Consider the following 26413-nt stretch of genomic DNA (forward strand, 5'->3'; position numbering starts at 1 on the left):
TATATCCAAGAAAAGACTACGAGGAGGCATGTAGGTTCTGGTAATACAAGCTCAGTGTTGATAACGAGAACAAGAAAGTATGATACAACTTCCTCACGTAAAATAAGCTATAGTTATCGAGTTGCGGAAACCTGCTTGTGTCCTTACCCTTGCCTTGCCTCCTGTTGAGTTATAGGTACAATGATTCAGCTGCATTAAACATACATATAACTATATAATCACCTGTAGGTCGGCCAGTCGCCGCTGCCTGCTGTCGGGTGGCAGAGAAGACTCCACCGTGTCTGCGTCGCACAGCTCAGAGGTCTGATTCGCGTCGCCTTCGCTGTCCTCGGTGCGTTTCTCTTCTGGCTCTACAAAATGATAATTGAATTCTTTGTTCAGTTTGCTTTGATTTACTTAATAGAGAGAGATACATATGTTCCATTGAGCTAGAAAACACAGAACAGACCTTTAAACAGAAAAACATAAACGATATTAGAAATGTCTGATACCTATCTGATCTAACTACGGCTTGAGAGCAGTTATTTGAATTTCCTCTGTGTTTTTTGTGGTGTTCGGGTTACGTGAACACTAAAAGATGTTGTGGTAGGTATGGGTTGGGTGTGTTTTGGATAAAACTAGATTAGCCCCACCGGCGGGCTTGCGTTGCTGACTTGTCAACCTTCCTTCCTAGCCACTTTCCTTACCTACAATATCAGGATCAACTTCAGTCGACGGGCAGTCTCTCACAGGTTGCGACTGGACAGCACGTGAACGGCGTCGCCGCGCCGGCACGCGAGCCACGGATCTCGGCGCAGCGGGCGCTAGCGCCTTACGCGCCGTCTCTGCATCTTGCCACACTTCCATATCCGTGCTAGGCCCGCCACCGCCGTTTAGCAGCCCATGCGCTACCAAAACTTGGCACCGCATTATATCGCAGTACTCCGCTAGGCATACTGCGTCCTCCGCCTGCAAAACATACAATATATTGAGTTAGCACATTTTTTTAAGGTTTCTGAAACACTATTTATTTTTAAATATATGCTTTGTCAACTTTAGAGCCGTGGTCGTCAGTCACGCATATGCATAAACTGATAATGGAAAATTATCAAAATGTTTACCGTGTTAATCTGTGTCGATGTTTCTAATTATTAAAAGATGACAAAAATTTCGTGAGACACAGACATATTAATAGTTATTTGTGCAACAAGAGAGAAAAGTTGGTTTTTTTTGCGAGTGTTTATTTTGAGTCCCGAGAAAGCGAAAGAATCTATAATTGAATCACGAGCGAAGCGAGTTATTCTAAGGTAGAATCTTGAGCGTAGCGAGGGACTCAAAAACACGAGATGTAAAATAACTTTGCTCTCGTGTTGCACACATAATTTTTCACCTCAGTAGTGAGAACATATTAAAGGTTAAAATGTATTTCGAATTACACAGAATAAACAGAAAAAAAAGTATTATAATATGTACGATACGACCGGACCGGACCGGAACGGACCGTACCGGACAGTAAGTACCGTACCTAAAAAAAAATTAATAAAAGTATGAAGTTCATGGCCTTCACTAAATTAAAAAGCTACATTGTTTCACTCCCTGGAGTGAGGAAAGTCGCACTTTCCTCACTCCAGGGAATGACGAAAGTAGGCTTGTTCGAGCTGCTGAGGTGAAAATATATTATTATGTGTCTGCGTCGGTCCGCCAACGCGTGCTCTTCGGTCTGGAGTGAAACATGTTGAGCAATTTTTCGACTTAAAAAACACGTATGACCCGATATAATCCGTTTTCATAGTTTTATTTCATGAGTAACTATCGCGGTAACCGAAGACAATATTACGTATGACCCGTTTTAATATCCATATTTAGGTAATATTAAAATATGTGGAAGCATCCCGACTTCATGAAATGCCGCGAAATAGTCAAGAAGAAAACGGCAGCTTTACCCGCGCCTGTTCCCCGTGTCCCTACATCTTAGAAATGGCGCAGTCGGGTAGTGTGACTGGTCGTATCCCTATAGCCTAGTATTAAGCTCATTTTTCATTACAAAAACATAGAAGATGGGAAAATATACCTTTGTAAAACTGAAATCCTCTTCAGACGCATATTTCGTTCATAATTACACTAAATATTCTGACAGATGAAACTTGAAGCACTTAATTCCATGCTTTACTATTTAACACTAGTGTTCTCGTTAAATTAACCCTTGTTTTTAACTTAGAAATAAACAAAAAAGGTTCAATAACAAATTGCAGCGCGCTGATAATGACACGGAGACTGACAGCTTGACAGGATGTCGAACTGACGTTTTGTTGCTCCTGGTACAATATGACATGCAATAACGTTTTGGATACTACATTCTGATCGTAAAACTTACGTATAAAAGATAGTTAAATCTTAATTTCCGGAATTTGTTTTAAACATATTTGTTATTAATAAACGTAAAACACGTCGAAGTGAGCGAAGAATTCGGAAATAAACTAAAAATGTCAAAGTAAAATAATATATCAGATTCATACGTAATGCATTTCAGAACGCTCCTTCTTTTATTATTTGTTTGGGCTCCTCAAACTGAACTGCTATCTATGTGTGCGTGAAATGTGGATGTCGTTGTAAATGTCTCGGTCCTTTTCAAACACCGCATGCGTGAAAGGGATAGATATCGGTGGAATCGACATTTAGTGATAGTAAACATTAATGTATAGGCCATAAGGTTTAGTAAGCGCAATTGGACATATGACGTTCTCCTTGAGTCGAGCATCGTTACGTGCCATGGGGCGAACAACCTCTTTCTCGGTTCTGGTATCCTGGTACTTTTTGGATAACGTTTATCTTAATAAGTCGCCAGTATGTCGCTATTATGTCGCCGTTATGTCGCCAGTCGCCGTTAAATCGCCTGTCGCTATTATGTCGCTAGTATGTCGCCGTTATGTCGCTATTATGTCGCTGTTATGTCGCCAGTCGCCGTTAAGTCGCCTGTCGCTATTAAGTCGCCGTTATGTCGTCATTATGTCGCCGGTAAGTCGCCAGTAATTCGGGTATAAATAGCTGGAGCGGGCACGGGGGGATTCATTCATTCTTCAACCATCGGACTAGTCGTGACTCTGGCTTTTGGGCGTAATTTTCGTACTGGTAAGCGAAGTTTCTCTGCTACTTTTTCTGTGTTTGTTTTACTTGGAATTATCTTGGTAAATTTAAACTTAGAATTTGTGTCTGCGTTTGGTTTTACGGGGACAATATCGTCGTAACGCTGAACCTAGACTATTGTGGAGATTCTTTGCTGCTATGTATGGGGTTTATTTTATTGTAAAGTTTTCGATACTGAGTTGTTCCGAGTGCCGCCACGTTATGCAGGGACAATATCGTTGCATAGCAAGGACTTGGAATTGGTCTGTGTTTGGTTTTACGGGGACAATATCGTCGTAACGCTAAACTTGGACTATAGTGGAGATTCTTTACTGATGTGTTGTGTGTAGTGTTGAGTGCCGTGAAGTGAAATTTTCTACACTGTATTGTTCTAAGTGCCGCCACGTTATGCAGGGACAATATCGTTGCATAGCAGGTACTTGGAATTGTGTCTAGGTTTGATTTTGCGAGAAGTAATTTTCGTAATGTTAAGCTTGGATAATGGTGTCTAAGGGAATTTCACTTCTTTATTTAGTTTGTTTGTTTTGTGAGAAATTATACTAGTAAAATTACTCTTAGTTATTTTAGTGTCTTTTCTATGGGGTCTTTTGCTATTTTTGAAGCCAGATCATTGCTTGGACTGACAGTTTGTCCAACTAAACATTCATCACGCCTGGCGGTGTTAAAGGTGATGGGTGGATAGGAGTCTTTTAGTTCCAGGCTTGAGAGGGCCTGGCATCTCTTCTTTACCAACATAAGAGATGAACTATCTCCCAGGTCTCAAAGCCCAGCTGTTAGATGGAAGTGAGGGCATCACGTGCGTGCCATTCGGAGTAATCTGAGCTCACTAAAGTCGGCAGTAATTGGGATCTGGTCCCCTATTAAATATATTTATATATTTCGGTGCTCTGGCGCATGCTAGTGCTGATTGCGGGGAAGGATTCTGTCGTGACTATTATTATATACTTAGTCTTAGTTGCGGCAGGACTTCTCATGTGGTTGGTGCTGGTGTGTGCAAAGGGTTCCGATCCACTGATAGACACGGAATAGGGCGACTTACCTCCTAATTCTTTGGCTTGCGAGCATAGGAGGGGGAGTCAAATACACGGACCATTAGTTTTGCTAATCTTGGTTTGGTCTACCGAACTTTCCAGCTTCTAGTAGGGATACACTTGTGTATATTCCAAGGCACTAGGTCAATGGTAAGTGCGATCTGTGCTTTGGGTGTACATAGAGTAGGGCCAGAGGGTAGGATTATAAATAGGGTAGAGTCATACACTATTTGTCTGTAGGTATTTGTGTGTAGGGTCTCTTTTATGCTTGGTCTAAGAATCTGATATGGTTGATTTAACTTCTTCTTTTAAAGACTTAAAAATATGGCTTCATTAACCTAAAATATGTGTATTTAAAAGGTAAAGGATTCTTTTGCCTAAATCTTTTAAACTTTTAATTTATCTGGGGAAAATAAATAAAATTCCTATGATATCTTTATTTTTTAATCTATTAAATTTCTGGTTTTTGGAGTAAAGACGAGGTACTGAGTTTTGCAATCAGGTTTCTAAGGTATTTACAAAATAAATTCTTAAAATATCAAGATGGGTTTAGGCATACAGATCGTTCTGGGATAGAAGAATGGTTTGTTTTAGGGACCCCTTGGCAGGCAAGAGCAGTCCAATGGGAATTTGAGTGGAATAATGCTCAACTTGATATTTCAGTCTCATAAAATATAGCAAATAACATTAGTGCTTCGTTTATACATCTAAAAGACTAGAAATTTAGTTTATACTTTTAGTTCTGGGAATTGGGAAAAGGGATTAGTATCCCAAGCTTTTGAACATAAAAAAAGAAGTAATTTTGATTGACTGATGATACTTGGCGCTTCTTTCATCAGATCATCTAGGAATGCTTAGGTTGCGAAGCGTTGGTCATAGCCCGTCTGGCTACAATGTTAGGATAGGTGACCCGAATGATGTTTTAAAACGGGATAAGGCCTTCTGACCCGCATCGAGCATGCGAAGCAGTACGTGTGAACTCACACATCGTTTAGAAGGTGATAGTATAATTATAACTTTTCCTAAAAAGCTAGGGTGTAAATGGGTTTATCCTGGGAGTGCTGCTTCGTATGTTATCCCGAAGGCTTAATAGGCGTAGCGGGACTTCACCAAAAACATTTTTAAACTCATTTTTCCAATAACATTTTTAACCCCATATTAACCATATATGCTGCAATTACCTAAATAATGTCATATGTAGTAAGCCTTTAACAGCATTTACATTACACAAATAGATTTAACAAAATTGTAATATTAATTTCATCACTACGCTCGGAATACTATTTTAGAATGCTTCGCTACGCTCAGTTTTCAATTATGGAATCATTTGCTTCATTCAGGATTCGATGTGCGGCCTCACCGTAAATATGTCAATTTCCTCCCAAGCTACACAAACTACTATTTCTACTACTGTAACTATTAAAATATTCTTTGAAATATTCTTTAGTTTCATAATAATATATCTTCAATACCATAAATAAATATTCCTTAAAATATAGGTAATAATAGAATAATACCGGAGTCCAAAATTTAGTCGATACTCATTAAAGAATCTAGGGTTCCGCGGTACACTTCGAGGGGTTCTAACTACTATCTAGACGATCACATGGCCAAATTTTAGGGGTAAATTCTTAAGAGGTGGTTAGCATAAGAGTAGTTTTAATAGTAATAGTTGGGGGGGGTGACATTTTGGTGGAAGCCGTGACGCAGGATTTAATTTACCTGGGTTACTATGGGTTTTCAAAATATAGTTATGCAAAAGTAGCCTTTGGCTACATTTTGTTGGCGTGAAATGGAGTGGGTACATTTAGTTTTGGACTCTGTTATTATTGTAGATTTAAATAAGTCTTGAAACATTGTTTATTATTAAATAGTTGCTATTTTTGTCGTGGTTTTGAATAAAAGTCATGAAACAAATATTTTATTATTCAAAAGTTTCCATGTACACATAAATAAAATAAAAATCCCTGAATTACTGTTTCATAAAAATAAGCTAGTTCTACTATTTTCATTTCTTTTCTAGCCGTAGGGTGGGGATTCCTTTTCACATTCACGAGCTAGGATGTGTGTCGTCATAAAAATCAATTGTAGATTCATTTTCTTGCATTCTTGATACCTGTAAAACAAAATAGCATAATTAAAGCTCATATAGTATAACTTTATCACTTAAAATGGCTATTTTAAGCAAAAGCTTTCACTTATTTCCCGCGCGTCATAGATTCGTTAAGAATTAGCTCCTTCGCAGGTACCAATAATAACAATGAAATAAATAAATAAATATTTCGGAATAGTTTCACATATCAATCTAACCTCAATGTAAGCAAACGCGGACGGTCTATAGTGTTGGAGGGTCTGCCATCTAGTGGCCTGAATCGGAAACATAAATATGCACATTGACAAAGAAAGTGCTACCATCTACCGTTCTCGTACGTTTTCTTTAGTATAGTGGGTGGCACCACCTTGTGGGTTACATCGGAAGCATAAGTTTCACATTTACATTTCGTACCAAAAATCTGACTGCTTATGTGTTGCCCCCTATATAATTGCATTGCCCTCTAGTTCATGCACGCTCTCTATACTAGGCGGCGTAGTGCATACCTATATCGATAAAGTACATACATAACTAAATAAATAATATTCAAGACTTGGGAGCACATATTTGTGGTAAAATACACGTAGGTGCATGCCTCTGTCAGGCTACATTTATAGACAGGATCGCTACCGCCGTTGCCAATAGTCTAGAAATAAGCTTACCTAAGATAACCTAGGCTAAGATAACTACTTGTGTAAGAAGTAGGTATGCTTAGTTGAAAAATTATGGGGGCGTGTAATTGTCCATTTACACGCAAAAAATATTAAGGAAGAGGGGGCGTATTCTGTAACTTTCTTATTCTCCTATTTTGAATGTCGACAACGCGTTTGCAACCCTTTTGGTTTTGCGGTGCGACGGTTATCACTTACATTCAAGTAGCCCGGCTGTTCTTTGCCTTCCATATTGGGAAAAAAGTAGCTATTCACAATTTATCACTTGAGCGTGGCTCTAAGGAACAATCACATATGTTGTTGGAACTAAGTTCACGTTGATTGGTATATGTAGACATCAACAATTTGCTACTATAGGATGAACGTGTATTTATGGATGTATGAACAAGGATTTGAGTGGGTACGCCTGACAAGCAGTTATCTAACGCACATGTTAGGAAATTTAGTCTAAAATATCAAGTAATAGTACATCATACAATTATTATTAGAAATTTAGTGGGACATACACATATGTATGGACATTTATCTATATACTCTTTAGTACGGAACCCTAAGTCTCAATATTTACCAGGAATAGCGTTGAAATGTGTATAGTTTACTGTTATAGTCATTACAATTATCTATTGGGCATCTGTGAGCTGCCTTGTTCTCGCTCAAATAATTTCATGAAAATCGATTAATATATGTTACGCACTAAGGCATCTGGACAAACGGTGTGCATACATAAGCTTAAGTTGTAGTGTATACCTATATATTATCATAGGTTGATTTAGGATTACAGTACTGTTCTGCTGACGGTATTTTTCAATCGTGTTCTGATTACAGTAAAATAATAATAAATAGTTGTTTAAGCTAGCATTCTAAGTACCTAACATGGAGAAAGAACATTAGGCTCATTTTTCTGTAGTATGCAGTGTAGACGGCAGCTATCGTTGCAGCAAAATTCTTGAAATACGGCCATCGAACTGGAGTATTGAAGTATCAGTAGTCCTTGGTAGCCTGAAATAAAATAGACAAGTGTTAGAAATCTCAGTTAATGAAGAGTAAAAATAAGTAGCCTTAGTCAGTTTTAGCTGGGCAAAACAACAATATTTTTCTTCAGACATCCATTCGCGGGGGCGCGTCATTACTTTTAAGTCTTGTGAAGTGTATTGAAATATGAGGCTACTTCAACAAAACCAGTCTGCATTTAGTCGGGTACACAGTCGCATGTACTCTCCCAAATTTCGGCAATGTTGTGATAACTTAATAAAAATATATACAAATACATCCTTGGGAAATTTTATAGGCAGTGCTTAAATTTTTCAAAATCCAAAAAAGTTTGAGAATGTTTGCCTTACAGGACTCATTTCCAGGGTTAGGTCATAGATAAGCTAGATTAAGTGTATACTAAGTATAGCTAACTCTGTCTAGCATAAGGTATGTTAGGCTAAATAACAGTTTTCATCTCTCTGCTTTTTCACCGGGAAGTCACCGTTCAGTTTTTTTTTTGAAATATTTATGTCAGATTTGTCATTGTTTTTAGCTTATAATAAGTTTTGTATTTATATAATGAGATAAGATACCTTTCATAAGAAGCAGTCTGTAGATGTACATTGAAGTCAACCGGATAAATGATGCTGTGATACGGACAGTCCCCAGGAACACTGAAATTGAAAATGTAAAAGTTAGTTAAAGTAGGCTAAATTTATAAGTCTAATTAAGTGTTTTATTATTCATTAGAGGTAGGGTCTTCGCAGTTAAGTAAGGAAAGTGGGAATAAATAGTTCAGATTTTTTTTGAACAATGGGAAAAACAAGTTTTTTTTATTTCTAAGAAGGATTTGGTCTAAAAATTACGTTCTAGGTGGCATAGTAATTAGTTATACTCGTACTTACTGGGGAATTGTCGAAACATCCAGAAGAACCCATGAAGGCAACAATGGAAATTTTCTTCGCTCGACTTGAAGTATCACGGGCGGCCGGCAACTAGGTTGTTTCCTGAAAAATTCGGCATATTATGGTAAATTTATTGCAATAGAGGAATAGTTATTACCAGTAAAATAAATGAGTGGATAGTTAACATTAAAATGATATTTAGTGTCCATTCCGGAAAAATTAAGGCGCTCACTCCAAATGGTTAAGTCGCTCAGTCTAAAATGATTAATGCATAGGCAAGTAGAAATAAATTGTGGCAACAGATAGTATAGTTTAAGAATGTGTTTCTGAAAATTGCTTCCAATATTTAATTAATTCAGCAGGGAAAAAGAATACATGTCAGTAAGTGAGCAAGTATGTAATATTGATAGAGCCTTCTTGTATGATAAATGGTTTGTGCTGACAGAAGGGTCTTAGGTCAACATACTTTGAGTTGTTAAACAATAACGGGTTGCTTGTTAAGAGAAAATACATATTCATTACTAGCAACCTGCCTCGACTTCGCAAGAGGGTTGCGCAAGACCTCAACTAGTTATATACCTAAACCTTTTTCAAAAATTACTCTACTCATAGGCGAAAACCACATTAAAATCCGTCTAGTAATTTTGGAGTTATCACATCATTATGATTTTTATAATATATTGCACTTCCTAGTTCAAAGCCTTATTTCAGAAATAAAATTGAGCCAATTCATCTTTCTAGAGTGATGGCACTTTTCAAATCCCATACACAGTAGGACCAGCTAAGAGTATTTATGAGGTTACAGAGGTTTTATACTTACTTTTAAAAGTGTTGTAAAGATTTCAAAACCAGCAAGGGAGTTCTCACAGCATAATTACAACTTCTGTCTGTCTTCAACAACAGTCATGTATGTTAAGCACCGGGAAACATTTTAATAGTTTTCAGTTTGCTGAAAAAAAAAATAACACTGATTTTTACTTTGATCCTTGTTGGTTTTCAATAAAAGAAAAGTCATGTTGTTGCACAAAGCATAACAATAAGGCAACATAACACGTCACGTCACACATAAGCATTTCAAGTAAAGTGATAGTGGTGGAATGGGAGATTCAAAAGCTAGGTTGTAACAGTTAAGATCAGTCCGAAAAGTAGATTAAGTGAAAAATAGGACAAATTTCCAACAAATATTTTCTGATTAGTGATATAGTAGGTTTTAACAGTTTTCAAACAGCAGTAACTTGTCTAAAAGAAGAAACAAGAACGTAATCTTACCTTGCTTGAAGCGACGGTTTTCAACTATTAATCCATTTCATCCGCACTGTTTAGGCTCATTTTGAAATCTGTTGTGAAGTCTAAAATTTGTATTTGTTTGAGGACACTGGGAACATCGTTTGTTTGACGGGAAAATTCACTGTACATTCCATAACATGTTAAGTACTTCCATTTTGTTGACGTTTGTGATATATTTGTCCGATTTCGCGAAAACGTTATGAAACCCTAGGAGAATATTCTTTGTTTTAAAATTCTGTCATTAAATTTAGTTCAGCAATGTATTTTTGCCGTAGTAATCTGATAAAAGTCATCTTATGAAGAAAAAATTACAATAAACAACAGGATCCGAATTATGGCGGATTGGTGACAGCGAAAGTATACCATAGACAAAAAAAAATAATAATTTAAAGCTAGAAAAGGAAAGAGGAATGTTCCATCTTACTCTAGAAGTAGTTTATGGTTTAAGATTATTAGATCAATTATTGACTTTTTCGCATTGTATAAAAGCGTTTTTACCATTCAAATGATTTTACATAAAAATTAAAAACCTTAGATGATATAATATTAGCGTTTTTGTTCATTTTAATCTTAATTTACTAGCGCCATCTATAGGGTCCTATATCTAAGTCAGCTTCACGAGCTATAGACAAGTTAATTTCGAAATCATTCTTAGAATCCGACCAATTTGTGTAGGTCCTGTTTGGTGTATTGTCAGGAGTGTCAGAACGTGTTTTTAATTTCGTCGCATAGTGTATGTGTGCGTGTTGCTATTTGTAGGGAATGTATGTGTGCGTGTGGTCATAGAGAATGACGTTTATGCAAAAAGACGAGTTCGCACGATCAATTTCATTTAGTATCGATAATAAATAAATAAATAAATTGCCATTTTCATTTATGCAATAAAAGATAGTCTTCCTGTTGATAAATTTTACCAAGTTATATAATTTGAAATACATGTAAAGTTAAAGCCAGCTAGTATCGTACTTAGACGTTTTTTTAATTGCAACAATGATTAAATTAATCTGTAGATGACGGTTTTTTTTTTAATTATTGTTTTTTATTCCATATTTTCAGGTTGGTTATTATTAATCATCGATTACTTTAAAATATCATTTTAATATGTAATTGTTTTAATATAGTTTGTCAAAGGACTGTCTCATTTCAAGCGTAGACAGAGAGAGAGTCATACTGTCTTTGTCTTGCACCTAAAAGAAAAGTATGAGTATAGACAATGTAGATTTTCGGATCAGGAAACGACAGCTACTAATACGTCATCTGACGGCGGATAGTGACATTATTAAGCCCGGTTTACATTACTGTGCGAGCCATGAGCCTAACCACGAGACGCGAATGTAAATCTAGTATTATAGTGTGTAAGTAACGTAAGTAAATGACAATCGCTAATGGTGTGGCTATTTGACATTGACAGGTTATAGTTGACGTTATTCGTATATTTTGCTAAATATAAGAAAAATAAAGAAAATCAATTCTAAAAATCGATAGAGTAAAATACAATTCAACGGCAAGCGCTTCAAGTTCAAGGGGTTCAAGTTTTTTTTAAGGTTCCTCCACACTCATTCGCGACGCATAGTTTGGAGCGCGGTTATGGAAGACAGCTTTTTACGCATACATTTTCGAGTTTACCGCCATTTTTACTGACGAACGTGACTATCAAGTTATAGTTTGGAATTTAAAAGAGAAATTACGACTGAAACGTTTGTTGACGGTTGAATGAGACCCGTATGCCCGTGAGCATCGCGTTAATGGTTCTAGTTTTTTTTTTTAGTCAATTTAATCGTAAAGATTTAACTTAAAGTGGGTTTTAATTTTATTAAAAGCTTTTGTGAAACAAATAAAGAACACTGACAAGTTTAGTTTAGGCGCATATACACAAAGTAAGGCCATGAAATCAGGGTAAATCAGTTATGATCAATTATGTCGGCCTTGTAAACAACTTTGTTTTGAACAAGAAATATGCTATTAGGAGGTGTGAGAGTGAAATAAATAGTGTTTTATACAAATACGAATGCAGGACCTATCTCGGACAAGGTTCATATATGAGCGTAAACACGTATTTGAGTGAAAAAAAAAGAGGGTTATTTTACGTGCGTAAGTTTCATTGTTTTTATTTCGCGTTAGTGACAAATTTAGTAGTGACAAAAATAAGTGAATTTTACAAGTCTACTCAACTTTTAAAGTCAAGACAGAGGCTCTATAACAACGTAGGAATCAGTGGCGTTGCTGAAGGTAACGCGAAGACGTGCTACAACTGGCAGAGGCGTTCACGCAACTGCTGTACTAGGCAATCAGAAAATATACAAGAACACAGAAAGGAGAAACTTAACCAGACTGAAAAATCAAGATGCATGTTAGAATCAATGTTTCAATCATGGTTTCCCTATGCGATTGTAAACACGACGAATGATGTGCAGTTGCTTCAGTAAAGGCTCGAGATTTAAATGAAGAAGGAGAGAGCAAGGTGTTTTTTTTGATGATCGTCGACACACACATCATAGCTACTATGGAAGATGATTAACAAAACACTCAAGGAAACGTCTTTGCCAGTATGTTTAAAATCAAGATGGAAAGGTGATTGTGTGAGTGACGGGCCAAGGATGGAGACAAAAGAATTCTCAAGGTGCACACTGAAGGTGATTTGGGCGAAATTACATGGAACCTCAGAAAACTTAGTATGTATTATTTTCTTTTATTTATCTTTTGCTTCATTTGTTTTTAAAGAATTGTGGAATAAACCATTTATATGTATGAAATTATTTATATACAGTGGATTTCATTTCTTACAACTTTGATTGTATTGATTATTTGACTATAGCGATGTAAATTTCATTCCGTATAATTTGTATGTGTAGGTATTCACGGTGCGTTTTGGGTTTTCTTATTTATTTATATTTAATCTATTACACAAAAGAAAATAATGGTACAAAAGGCGGACTTAATGCCAAAAGCGTTTTCTACCAGAACCAGTTAGTCAATCAGTCAGTCGTTATGATAAATAAAAATCTTTGAGTTAATTATCATCTTATTACACACTTGAAAAATAAAAGAAATCCAATGTGTGAAAGCCATTGCTAAATTTGTCTGGTTTGTTAACGCCTTAATAGCCTAACGGTCTCTAGGGTAGACTAATCTACGGGATATAAATGCTTATGATCCAAGTTCGTATCTCGCATAGTGAATAAGTTTCAACTATTATGTATTTTCTGTGAACTGGGTTAATTTTTATTAGACAAATGTTGCAATTTTTATTACTTTGCTTTGGATCGTTTTAGGGCTTCATTTCTATTCAAGTTGTTTTAGTTCCATAGTCTGTTTTCTTTCAAAATTCTTTAAATCTTACTTGTACCAGTTATTATGGTTATGCACTTGTGCAGTGTTATAAAACAAAGTTAGTAGGTTAAGTACTTGGTTCCTAGGATACCTAAAAGTCTAAAAGTGTTATGATTCAAGTCTAGTGTGGTTTATTGTGAGTGTGAATTATAGTGTAAGAAAATAGTGGTTACATGTTTTCAAGAGTACAATACAATACTCTAGTGTAGTGGGAAAGGTGAATATTTGTGCTGTCAATTGTAAAACAAGAGACATCGTGGTCGGTCTTCAAGACGCTCGTGTAACCAAGCAAAGACAACCACTGTTTTCCTGTTGCCACCGTCATAAGGACTGCAGAGAATTTTCAAGATAATCTACGGGATAAAAACACTGACCAAGGAAGAATGAACACAAGTTTTGAACGTTCAATGGAAAATTTATATTTGTAACTTACATTTTTATTTTTTATTCTACTATTTTAATATGAGGTAGCTAAAATCAAATAAAAAAAAAATAGGAAATGTTTTATGTTATAAATTTTGAAACCCGATCTGACATGAAGGGATATTGTTGTTGTATGTTTGTGGTGTGGATGCTGTGGGGTTTGTTAATGATCATAGGTGGATATTAAAATGAACATGTTTTGCAGCATATATGGTAGGCTCTTAAAATTTATGATTCATCACTATCATCATCATTAGCATTATAGATATCATATGTTTTTATTCAAGAGTATCGTTGAATTATTTTGATCGGTCAATGGACTAATCATATAAATGATATGAAGGGAAATCATTGTTGTATGTTTGGGGTTGTGGTGTGAATGCTGTGGGGGTTGTTAGTGATCATTAGTGGAAATTAAAATAAACATGTTTTACAGCAGATATGGTAGGCTCCTAAAATTTATGATTCAACACTATTATCATCATTAACATTATAAATGCCATACGGGGTTTCATTTGATAGTATTGTTGAATTATTTTGATTGGCCAATGGGCTAATCATATAAAGGCAATATAGTACTCATACCAGGTTTTTAGTCCAGTTTAAGTGACTTAGGTAGGTTCATTAAACCAAAATTGCCCAGTAACAAGGTGTTGATACCGAAGTGGTATGACAATTATCTAATATATGATTACTGCGTGAATATTCTTGGTAGAGCAAGGGGTAGTAAGTGGAATAAGTTGAGTGCGACTCAGAATTATATTTTCATTATTTATATGTACAGTCAGCAGTAATTTTCCGTTTGTTCTTTTCCTCGATTCTTCATGATTGAGGGCCGCAACCATCTGAGGTCGTCATTTTTGTTTATCCAAAAACTTTCCATTCTGCACTATGCCTAGGCGTTTGTGCAGATCCTTTTTCCACTATCTTTATACATTTTCGGTTAGCACTTGCATATATTATATACAAGGTGTGTCGTTTTCTCTGCAACTAACTGTACTTCTCTAACGCTGATTTACTGCATAATGGTGTGACAATATTGAGTTTGAACAACATTGTTGAGCAAAAGACAGGGGCAAATGGGTCATGAAGTGTCATCTCCGATGTAGCTTTCAATTAAAAGTCAATGCAAAATCTAGTGAATCGTGAAATAAAGTTAGATAAGTGCATTTTTTTTTTCTTCGCGTGCGTTAATTAATCCTAATAATTGGTCAAAAATATTTACCGATAGTAATTAATAAATAAAGATAATAATAAAAAAATAATATTTTTTTTAAAGGGTAGGCTCGGGATGAATGCCACAATTTTTTTTTTAAACATCTAGAACTAGAAATAATGAATTAGTATTGGGTCAGGCCAGTATAGGTGTATTTTTTTATTATTATTCAAGTTTTAATAAAATAATAAATTAATTTTCTTTTGTTGATTACTTGTTGGGGCGTTGGCTGTCTGTAATCGATCGAGTGAAAGAGCGAATGAGGAAGGAAGTTTATGATTTGAGTGTTTATGCTTAATGTTATGAGTGTGAGGATTTGTATGTGAGATGATGAAAGCCAATGTAGATGAATGTATTTGTGTATTGGAAAGAATGGATTGATACAGATAGACAAAAGCTTAAGGGTAATCAAAGTAAACTAGATTTGTCGGCATTTGCAATGGGAACAAAACGGGGGGGAAAATGGGACATCTGGCTGTAAAAGTCTTATCAGTAGGTTAAAGTCCATTGGACTAGACCCATTTAAAGGGTAGATTTTTGTAGCCAGAACTACACAAGGTAATAAGCCCAATACGAAACTCTACACACCTTGGCTTGGATGGGATATATCCGACATTCGACATATTTTGATGGGCCGTGAGCGTCTAGAAAGGGCGAGGCTCTTTTCAAGAGGTTAATGAAGTACAATTATATGTTTTCATGGAAGTGAGGTATATTATTGAGCAAATAATTTTATTGTTATTTATTTTGATTAAGCGATGCTTTAGTTTAGACGAAAATATTTTATCATACCATAATGGGGTATTTATTTGTGTCAAATTTAAGTTTGTTTTATAAAAAAAAAAAAAACACCCAAACAAACTTAAGTCGGTATATTTTATTCAAGTACAAGACATGCGCCAATAAACGTGACTGGAGGTGATAGGGCAATGAAATTTGGTTTGAATTTCTGGCAATGGAGTTTGAAGGCTTCGTACTTATAAAAATTAAAGGTCTCTTCGTTTTGCATGGAAAGTCTTTGCTGTCTCATTAGATGCTCTTCTACGGAGGGGTACGGCGCATAGAGGGAAGGAATACTCGCCGCTGCCGGGATGAACTGGCAAGGACGGGTTATTAGAACCTACCGGATTCACAACCTGGTATTTCTGGCGGAGCGAAGTTTCTGGGGAAAGAGTCATCATTATTCATTGACAGAGATCTAACGAACTGATTTCAGAGCTGAGTCACTAGCGGTCACTTAGTATTGGAATACACACTACACGTTTAGAAAAGGGGGGAAATTTCCGACTAATCTAGAGTAGATTGAAGTTTTTTATAAATTAATGTAATAATTTCTAATAAACTTAAATCGGGGGCGGCTGTGACTGGTCGTATCCCTATAGCCTAGTATTAAGCTCATTTTTCATTACAAAAACATAGAAGATGGGAAAATATACCTTTGTAAAACTGAAATCCTCTTCAGACGCATATTTCGTTCATAATTACACTAAATATTCTGACAGATGAAACTTGAAGCACTTAATTCCATGCTTTACTATTTAACACTAGTGTTCTCGTTAAATTAACCCTTGTTTTTAACTTAGAAATAAACAAAAAAGGTTCAATAACAAATTGCAGCGCGCTGATAATGACACGGAGACTGACAGCTTGACAGGATGTCGAACTGACGTTTTGTTGCTCCTGGTACAATATGACATGCAATAACGTTTTGGATACTACATTCTGATCGTAAAACTTACGTATAAAAGATAGTTAAATCTTAATTTCCGGAATTTGTTTTAAACATATTTGTTATTAATAAACGTAAAACACGTCGAAGTGAGCGAAGAATTCGGAAATAAACTAAAAATGTCAAAGTAAAATAATATATCAGATTCATACGTAATGCATTTCAGAACGCTCCTTCTTTTATTATTTGTTTGGGCTCCTCAAACTGAACTGCTATCTATGTGTGCGTGAAATGTGGATGTCGTTGTAAATGTCTCGGTCCTTTTCAAACACCGCATGCGTGAAAGGGATAGATATCGGTGGAATCGACATTTAGTGATAGTAAACATTAATGTATAGGCCATAAGGTTTAGTAAGCGCAATTGGACATATGACGTTCTCCTTGAGTCGAGCATCGTTACGTGCCATGGGGCGAACAACCTCTTTCTCGGTTCTGGTATCCTGGTACTTTTTGGATAACGTTTATCTTAATAAGTCGCCAGTATGTCGCTATTATGTCGCCGTTATGTCGCCAGTCGCCGTTAAATCGCCTGTCGCTATTATGTCGCTAGTATGTCGCCGTTATGTCGCTATTATGTCGCTGTTATGTCGCCAGTCGCCGTTAAGTCGCCTGTCGCTATTAAGTCGCCGTTATGTCGTCATTATGTCGCCGGTAAGTCGCCAGTAATTCGGGTATAAATAGCTGGAGCGGGCACGGGGGGATTCATTCATTCTTCAACCATCGGACTAGTCGTGACTCTGGCTTTTGGGCGTAATTTTCGTACTGGTAAGCGAAGTTTCTCTGCTACTTTTTCTGTGTTTGTTTTACTTGGAATTATCTTGGTAAATTTAAACTTAGAATTTGTGTCTGCGTTTGGTTTTACGGGGACAATATCGTCGTAACGCTGAACCTAGACTATTGTGGAGATTCTTTGCTGCTATGTATGGGGTTTATTTTATTGTAAAGTTTTCGATACTGAGTTGTTCCGAGTGCCGCCACGTTATGCAGGGACAATATCGTTGCATAGCAAGGACTTGGAATTGGTCTGTGTTTGGTTTTACGGGGACAATATCGTCGTAACGCTAAACTTGGACTATAGTGGAGATTCTTTACTGATGTGTTGTGTGTAGTGTTGAGTGCCGTGAAGTGAAATTTTCTACACTGTATTGTTCTAAGTGCCGCCACGTTATGCAGGGACAATATCGTTGCATAGCAGGTACTTGGAATTGTGTCTAGGTTTGATTTTGCGAGAAGTAATTTTCGTAATGTTAAGCTTGGATAATGGTGTCTAAGGGAATTTCACTTCTTTATTTAGTTTGTTTGTTTTGTGAGAAATTATACTAGTAAAATTACTCTTAGTTATTTTAGTGTCTTTTCTATGGGGTCTTTTGCTATTTTTGAAGCCAGATCATTGCTTGGACTGACAGTTTGTCCAACTAAACATTCATCACGCCTGGCGGTGTTAAAGGTGATGGGTGGATAGGAGTCTTTTAGTTCCAGGCTTGAGAGGGCCTGGCATCTCTTCTTTACCAACATAAGAGATGAACTATCTCCCAGGTCTCAAAGCCCAGCTGTTAGATGGAAGTGAGGGCATCACGTGCGTGCCATTCGGAGTAATCTGAGCTCACTAAAGTCGGCAGTAATTGGGATCTGGTCCCCTATTAAATATATTTATATATTTCGGTGCTCTGGCGCATGCTAGTGCTGATTGCGGGGAAGGATTCTGTCGTGACTATTATTATATACTTAGTCTTAGTTGCGGCAGGACTTCTCATGTGGTTGGTGCTGGTGTGTGCAAAGGGTTCCGATCCACTGATAGACACGGAATAGGGCGACTTACCTCCTAATTCTTTGGCTTGCGAGCATAGGAGGGGGAGTCAAATACACGGACCATTAGTTTTGCTAATCTTGGTTTGGTCTACCGAACTTTCCAGCTTCTAGTAGGGATACACTTGTGTATATTCCAAGGCACTAGGTCAATGGTAAGTGCGATCTGTGCTTTGGGTGTACATAGAGTAGGGCCAGAGGGTAGGATTATAAATAGGGTAGAGTCATACACTATTTGTCTGTAGGTATTTGTGTGTAGGGTCTCTTTTATGCTTGGTCTAAGAATCTGATATGGTTGATTTAACTTCTTCTTTTAAAGACTTAAAAATATGGCTTCATTAACCTAAAATATGTGTATTTAAAAGGTAAAGGATTCTTTTGCCTAAATCTTTTAAACTTTTAATTTATCTGGGGAAAATAAATAAAATTCCTATGATATCTTTATTTTTTAATCTATTAAATTTCTGGTTTTTGGAGTAAAGACGAGGTACTGAGTTTTGCAATCAGGTTTCTAAGGTATTTACAAAATAAATTCTTAAAATATCAAGATGGGTTTAGGCATACAGATCGTTCTGGGATAGAAGAATGGTTTGTTTTAGGGACCCCTTGGCAGGCAAGAGCAGTCCAATGGGAATTTGAGTGGAATAATGCTCAACTTGATATTTCAGTCTCATAAAATATAGCAAATAACATTAGTGCTTCGTTTATACATCTAAAAGACTAGAAATTTAGTTTATACTTTTAGTTCTGGGAATTGGGAAAAGGGATTAGTATCCCAAGCTTTTGAACATAAAAAAAGAAGTAATTTTGATTGACTGATGATACTTGGCGCTTCTTTCATCAGATCATCTAGGAATGCTTAGGTTGCGAAGCGTTGGTCATAGCCCGTCTGGCTACAATGTTAGGATAGGTGACCCGAATGATGTTTTAAAACGGGATAAGGCCTTCTGACCCGCATCGAGCATGCGAAGCAGTACGTGTGAACTCACACATCGTTTAGAAGGTGATAGTATAATTATAACTTTTCCTAAAAAGCTAGGGTGTAAATGGGTTTATCCTGGGAGTGCTGCTTCGTATGTTATCCCGAAGGCTTAATAGGCGTAGCGGGACTTCACCAAAAACATTTTTAAACTCATTTTTCCAATAACATTTTTAACCCCATATTAACCATATATGCTGCAATTACCTAAATAATGTCATATGTAGTAAGCCTTTAACAGCATTTACATTACACAAATAGATTTAACAAAATTGTAATATTAATTTCATCACTACGCTCGGAATACTATTTTAGAATGCTTCGCTACGCTCAGTTTTCAATTATGGAATCATTTGCTTCATTCAGGATTCGATGTGCGGCCTCACCGTAAATATGTCAATTTCCTCCCAAGCTACACAAACTACTATTTCTACTACTGTAACTATTAAAATATTCTTTGAAATATTCTTTAGTTTCATAATAATATATCTTCAATACCATAAATAAATATTCCTTAAAATATAGGTAATAATAGAATAATACCGGAGTCCAAAATTTAGTCGATACTCATTAAAGAATCTAGGGTTCCGCGGTACACTTCGAGGGGTTCTAACTACTATCTAGACGATCACATGGCCAAATTTTAGGGGTAAATTCTTAAGAGGTGGTTAGCATAAGAGTAGTTTTAATAGTAATAGTTGGGGGGGGTGACAGTAGGATACGAGATACCAACCTACTCTCCCCAACCAAGTTCCTAACTAGTCGCATGTGGAATGGAAGAAGTACTACTACTTAAACTACTACTACTACTCCGTTTAAAAACGATCCTATTCCGGTCATTAGCCACATACATACCCTGTTAATCTGGTTCTTGTGTCGCTGGTCGAAATGTATGTCGAGGTGGCGCTCCTCGTAGAAGGACTTGCCGCAGAAGGCGCAGGTCCACTGCGAGGGCCTGTGCTGCATCTTGGCGTCGTGCTGCGGCGCGAATATGTCTCGCGCGGGGTGGAACGGGCACTCTAGCGGCAGCTTTACCTGTTAGACGGTTGTAAACCTTAATTAGAGGTGCCGTAGTGTTAGTGTGAGACTATTTGGAATACTATGTGGTTATTTGGTTTAAAAAGATCTAGGTACAACAACTTCAGTGTCAACTTGTCAAGGCTATATGTCAACTACTTATCTAAGAAGTATTTTTTCGTACGTGTTTTCTGGGTCATTCGGAAGACTGGAGCAGGGAAAACTTTACACTATGGAAGACAATGGAAGTACTATTTATTTGTGGGTCTAGTACCAGTACTACAAATTTGTATAAAAGAACATAGCTGCATTCGCTTAAAAGCATAAGTAATGATTAGGAACATTTTTTTTTCTTCATCTATATGAAACAACGAACACTTACTTGAAATCTTTCTAAAACGGGGAGCCATTTGTTTTGGATGACCTTCCGCACAATTTTGGAGTTGTCACGTGAGCAGGTGATCTTGAAGACCGACGGCCCCGGCCAAGGGATCAGCGTCAGGAACAGCAGGGCCAGGACCTGGAAAGAATGGAAAGATGCCATTATTGTTTTATCCCAGACTTCTAGAATTTTAGTATTAGTGAGAGATAAGTCTAGATTAAATATGATCACACCTGTTAAAAAAACTACCTGACAGCGACAAGTAAACAATGTAAGTACCCACTCTACTTTCAAAATTGTCATAATTATGCCTTGCATTGTGATTATGATAGGTTAGTGTCGCATTGTATGTGGATCAACCCGTTATCGTTACATGTAGACACTCATGAATGTGTATGTATAAATAGGTTCTATATAGAAACAGATTATAACATACAGTGTTCAGTTACCGACAAAGAGGATATAATAAGAGAGCGGTACTGTCGTAGTAAATTTTGTAACCCCAGTAAATTCACTGCCATCTATCGACACACCTTAAAACTAAAAATGAAGATTTATAAAATTTATAAAAATACGATAAAATGTATAAATATGGATAAATGATTTTTTTATTTGCATTAATTATTATTATGATTTTGACCCATGTTCTTTTACTGATATGCGTGAAAATTGTTAAATAACAAACGAAACCGTCAACGCCATCTATACGACAGTAGGCCAAAGCTAGTAGCGCCCTCTGATCGAGAATCAAATTTTCTTGATTTTCGAGGCATGTTTTTTCCTTAGACTATATCCATCTATTACGGAGTTATATCTTTGGTTACCGATCATACGCACTATTACCTATACTCTTCCTGATTTGTGGTATTTTCTATAAAAAGGGACCTTATTGTCGATGGCGTTTACGCCGTTATAAACGATGCTCCGATATAAATAGCGTAGCGTAAGCGCCATCGACAATAAGGTCCCTTTTCATAGAAAATGCCCCATATTATTTAAATACTTATAAAATATAATAAATGTGTCCTTAAAGCATTAACTGTATAAAATTATAAATTAATCAATAACCTATTCTAGATATATGTCGGCGACCGATCGTAAGATTAGATCAGGCAGATCATAATGTTCCTCGGAGCTCGAACCCACATCCTTGGATTGCCGGTCCAATGCGTTACCAATTCCGCCAGCTGATCATCCGCCAATCAACGCGAATTTATATGTGGGTGCGAGTCCCACGTTGGCCAGAGTTGATCATCGTTGATTTTTTCATTGTGATTGACGTCTGTATTTACAATTTATAGATTGTAATAATGTGGTACGTCCCAAAATAAAAAAGGAAATAGTTTATAAATTGTATAAACAGATAATGAAAAAAAAACGATGATCAACTCTGGCCAACGTCCCACAATAAAAAAGGAAAAATATATTAACATTGAAGGAAATAGTTATTTACGATACAAGTGCGGAAAAGAGGAAATTCGAAACGAGTGGCGATAAATCCATATGTACTGTAATAGAACATTGCGATGCTAGTACGGAAAGTATGTCATTACTTCACGAGTACCGAGACTATATAGTGAGGGATGACATTTCCGCATGTGTATCGAACGACGTTTTTTTAATACAGTTGCGAAAAAATAAGAAAAACAACAAGTAAGGAATAAAAACAATATCGAATGTTGCCTTTGGAAACTTAGCGTGCAGTAAGAAAAAAACGCCTCTTCTTTGACAGGCGTTTCGGCGGTTATTCCTACCTCTACCTTCCATAGCTATTCCGTTCCATTCAGACAACTTAATTATTAAGTAAGAACGGTTTTTCAATCTTCAATATTAAAAAATAAACGTGTTATAATGATGAAGAGGTAAGTAATAAAATATGAAACATGTATATTTTTCGTTTTCTTACATTAACAGTAGGTTTTTATGTTGGTAATACGACGTTTAAAGGAAACTAATATAAACACTCATCAATAAGTAGTCATGAATTGGAACAAGTATAAATTTAAAAAAAATGGAAAAGTAAAAAGCACAGCTACGTAAAGTAGCACTTTTTGAGCAACTGTATTAAAATAGTTATTTGTTATACAAGGGTGCAAAGTTGTATTTTAACCGCGAGTGTAGAATTGAAACACAAGCAAGCGAAAGGATTCTATAGGTGAACCACGAGCGAAGCGAGTGGTTCTAAAATAGAATCCTGAGCGTAGCGAGTGTTTCAACACACGAGAAGTAAAATACATTTGCGCCCGTGTATAACACAAAACTTTTCACCTGACTATAGCGAGGAAAATGCAACATCCACAGGCGTTAGATCATCTTCATCACTGGAATCACTCATTTCTTTACGATATTATAACAGAAAACTCTGGAAGTTGTGTATTTTTACGCGAGTCGGTGAGAAAAGTTTTTTAGTAAAAAAATTGTTGACAATGTTGACATTTCTGACGTATGAAATGTCAACGATGCGTTTTGAAATTGCATCGACTCAACTTGTGCGTTCAGAATTATATTTAACATCATTATAAAAAAACAAACGTTTCTTATGGAATTTTAATGTTTATGACTTAAAATCATTAAATAAAGCTAAATTTGGTATTTTTCATTAGATTCTCAAACCATTTATTTAATGATAATTAATATCGAACGAATCATTATCATGATTTACGTTTTGTTATCTGTCAAGCTACTTAAACACGCTCCATCCAAGGTCAAATTACTTTCCCCACTAGTGGATAAAACGCGTTTTTCCCCGCTTGTATTGAAGGATAAAAGACAACTTTCCGAGCTAGTGAGGGGAAAAATATATTTACATAATGTTCCTGTGTAATGTTTTGATGGTAGTCACATTAATTTTTTCTAATTATTATTCTAGTCTATATTATTTTGAATCTGACATATTAATTATTTAAATTTATTGGATTTTGATTTTATTGTTAAAAGTTTTGTTTTTATTTTTAATGTATTTACTAACACATAGGTATAACGATGGTTACTAACAATATTGTATGGAATTTTAAATGTTCTGAAATAAAGATATTTTATTTATTAAAATCTAACTAGGATAGGTTCATTAGGTTGCTTCACATGCCCGAACGGCAAACTACCCAGTCGACTCAGGGAACGAGACAAAGATTTTCACGTTTCACGATACACCTAGGAATTTCACGATCTGCCTGATCATACGATCGGCCGCCGACATATAGACGCCTACCCACGCACCATGATTCGCTCTAAATGAAATAAAAATAAGAAATAACTAATCTAACAACAACATCAGTAGGTAGTCGTCGGTCCTCACAATATGTGACTTACTCAAATTAACAACCTTTAGTTGTTAATTTGTGTAAGTACACATGTCAATGAAAAATAGTATTGAATTAATGGTAACGTTTCTAATGACATTGAAACTAAGATTTTTAATAATTAAATACAGAACTACACTATTATGTAAAGAATATCATTAAGTGATTATAAACTTGCCTGGGCAGCCGAAAAGCTAGTATAAAAACAAGCTCGCATCAATGGCAATCCATGTCACACGCACAAACACCTAGTTACCAGGCAATTGTTCAATAAAAAATACAAAATACCCACTTTTCTAGGTTATGCTTACTTGTGTCATTTCACTATCGATTTTCCATCATCGGCTTGCAGGAAATGTTAAATGTAAACCGTATTCTCTGCTTACCTCGAGAGAGAACGAAGTGGTCCTCATTCATATCTCTTATACGACAAATACTTAAAGAATCTTGGTATTTTTATATAGATATAAATAAATGGTACACCGATGTAGATGTCAGTTTCGTGGGCAACTTGTACTCAATAGGCCATCGCCGGCCCTCCCTGTGCGCATGTGTCAACTTACCCTTCAGATGGGGTTGAAACTTGCAGTAACTCATCACAGTATATGTCAACAGTAAGCCCAAACAGATATTGATGTTGTTCTGTTTTGATTAAGCCGGTGCCTTAGTAAGTAGTTGGCATGCAAATAACAGCAAAACAAAGAATGAATAAGAAAACTACTCACATTAGTCACCTGCGTTAACAGCTAGCGATCAGGATACCTGTGATTTTATTGTTTCTGTCTTCAAAGTTTGTAATAGCGGCTACAGAACTCTTAATTGAGCATAAGTGAAGCATAACCCGATATGGTATTAGCCAGTTTTGCGTTATAGCAACTCGATACTCAAGGCTTGCCGGTAGAGTCCTGTTCAGATATTTGTTATTTACTTGTTTTCTACAAAATTGTTTGCCAATACTTTAGGATAATTCTGTCGAATCTCTCTTACCTATCATATCTACGTACTTGGGGTCCTACCATGACAATAGTTGATATAAAACGCCAATCAAAACTTAAATAATGTATGGAAATAGTCATAAGTAAGTAAACCCCGATACATTTCTTATTTTGGTTCGGCGTTTGTACGATTGTCATCAGGATAGGCCCCTTTGTCTGCCCGTTGGTGTAGTGGCTGGGCATCCTTACCTACAACTCGATTCCCATAACTTGCCAATTTGTAATAATGGGTACCATTTCTACAGCCGCCATTTTTACCGTATAGTAAGAAAACGTAAAACTGTGGTGCTCGCGAAATAACAAAGCAATAAAACAGCAGTTAGCAGGTCAAAACATTGTGTGTTATCAAACATGCCGAGAGCACAGCCAATTAGCCATGGTCTCTTCCCTCCGCACCGGCAGCGGCTGCGCCCGCGCCTCCGTCGCACTACGCCTCACACCTATTTCTAAGGTCAGTCTGACTTGGGTTAAACTAATTTTATATCCCAGATGCTAAAATGCCAGTTCGATTGCCCAATTAACTACTCATGTTATCCAGGTTATCCTGTTGTTTTGGCACCAATGTTAGACAAAAGGGCAATCCAACTGTCATTTAGTATCTCTATTATCTCTACCTAGGATAATAGAGATCCTAGATAGGTTTGTACCTATCTAGGATCTATCTAATATCATCATCATATCATATCAGCCTCTTATCGCCCACTACTGAGCACTTCCGGATGAGATTAGCTCAGGACCGGGATAAGTGGCGTACTCGAAGAGAGGCCTATCTAATATAGTTATTATAAATGTTTCAGTTGTCCTGCAATACTCTAATCTAACTGAAACACAATTTATTTACGAGAAAAGCACTATCATGAACTCTGTAGCTGCATAATTTAGGAACACTCAGCAGCAGAAGTTGCTAAGCGGGCGAGGTGTTCAAAATGATATTGGCGATCTTGTTAGAGAACAAGAGAGCGTATCAAGGTAATTTTGAGTACCTCGCACACACAGCAACGTTTGCTGCTGATTATACCTTGTCGCGCTAACGTAATAGAGTAGCGTCGATTTGCATTAAATGTGTTAGTGACTGCGACAAGGTGCTTATTGTACATGCAATGGACTGAAATTGTTTTTAATTGCCCGTTTATTTTTCTTAAGAATTTATATGATA

The 26413-nt window shown here is 36.5% G+C and overlaps 1 protein-coding gene across 1 annotated transcript in view; it reads right to left on the reverse strand.

Annotated features, from left to right (window-relative positions):
- The window catches only part of LOC134740718 (uncharacterized), a 29943-nt gene extending 5138 nt beyond the window's left edge, over positions 1-24805 (reverse strand). The window contains exons 1-5 of the mRNA XM_063673301.1: positions 24649-24805; positions 20964-21101; positions 20420-20599; positions 687-948; positions 223-350 (exon numbers count right to left, since the gene is read on the reverse strand). Of these exons, the coding sequence (XP_063529371.1) occupies positions 223-350; positions 687-948; positions 20420-20599; positions 20964-21101; positions 24649-24675 (735 nt within the window). The 5' untranslated portion in view covers positions 24676-24805. The remainder of the gene's footprint in view (positions 1-222; positions 351-686; positions 949-20419; positions 20600-20963; positions 21102-24648) is intronic.
- Positions 24806-26413: the final 1608 nt, after the last annotated feature.

This window comes from Cydia strobilella, chromosome 4 (genome assembly GCF_947568885.1).
Source record: "Cydia strobilella chromosome 4, ilCydStro3.1, whole genome shotgun sequence".
In the NCBI taxonomy this organism is placed as follows: Eukaryota; Metazoa; Arthropoda; class Insecta; order Lepidoptera; family Tortricidae; genus Cydia; species Cydia strobilella.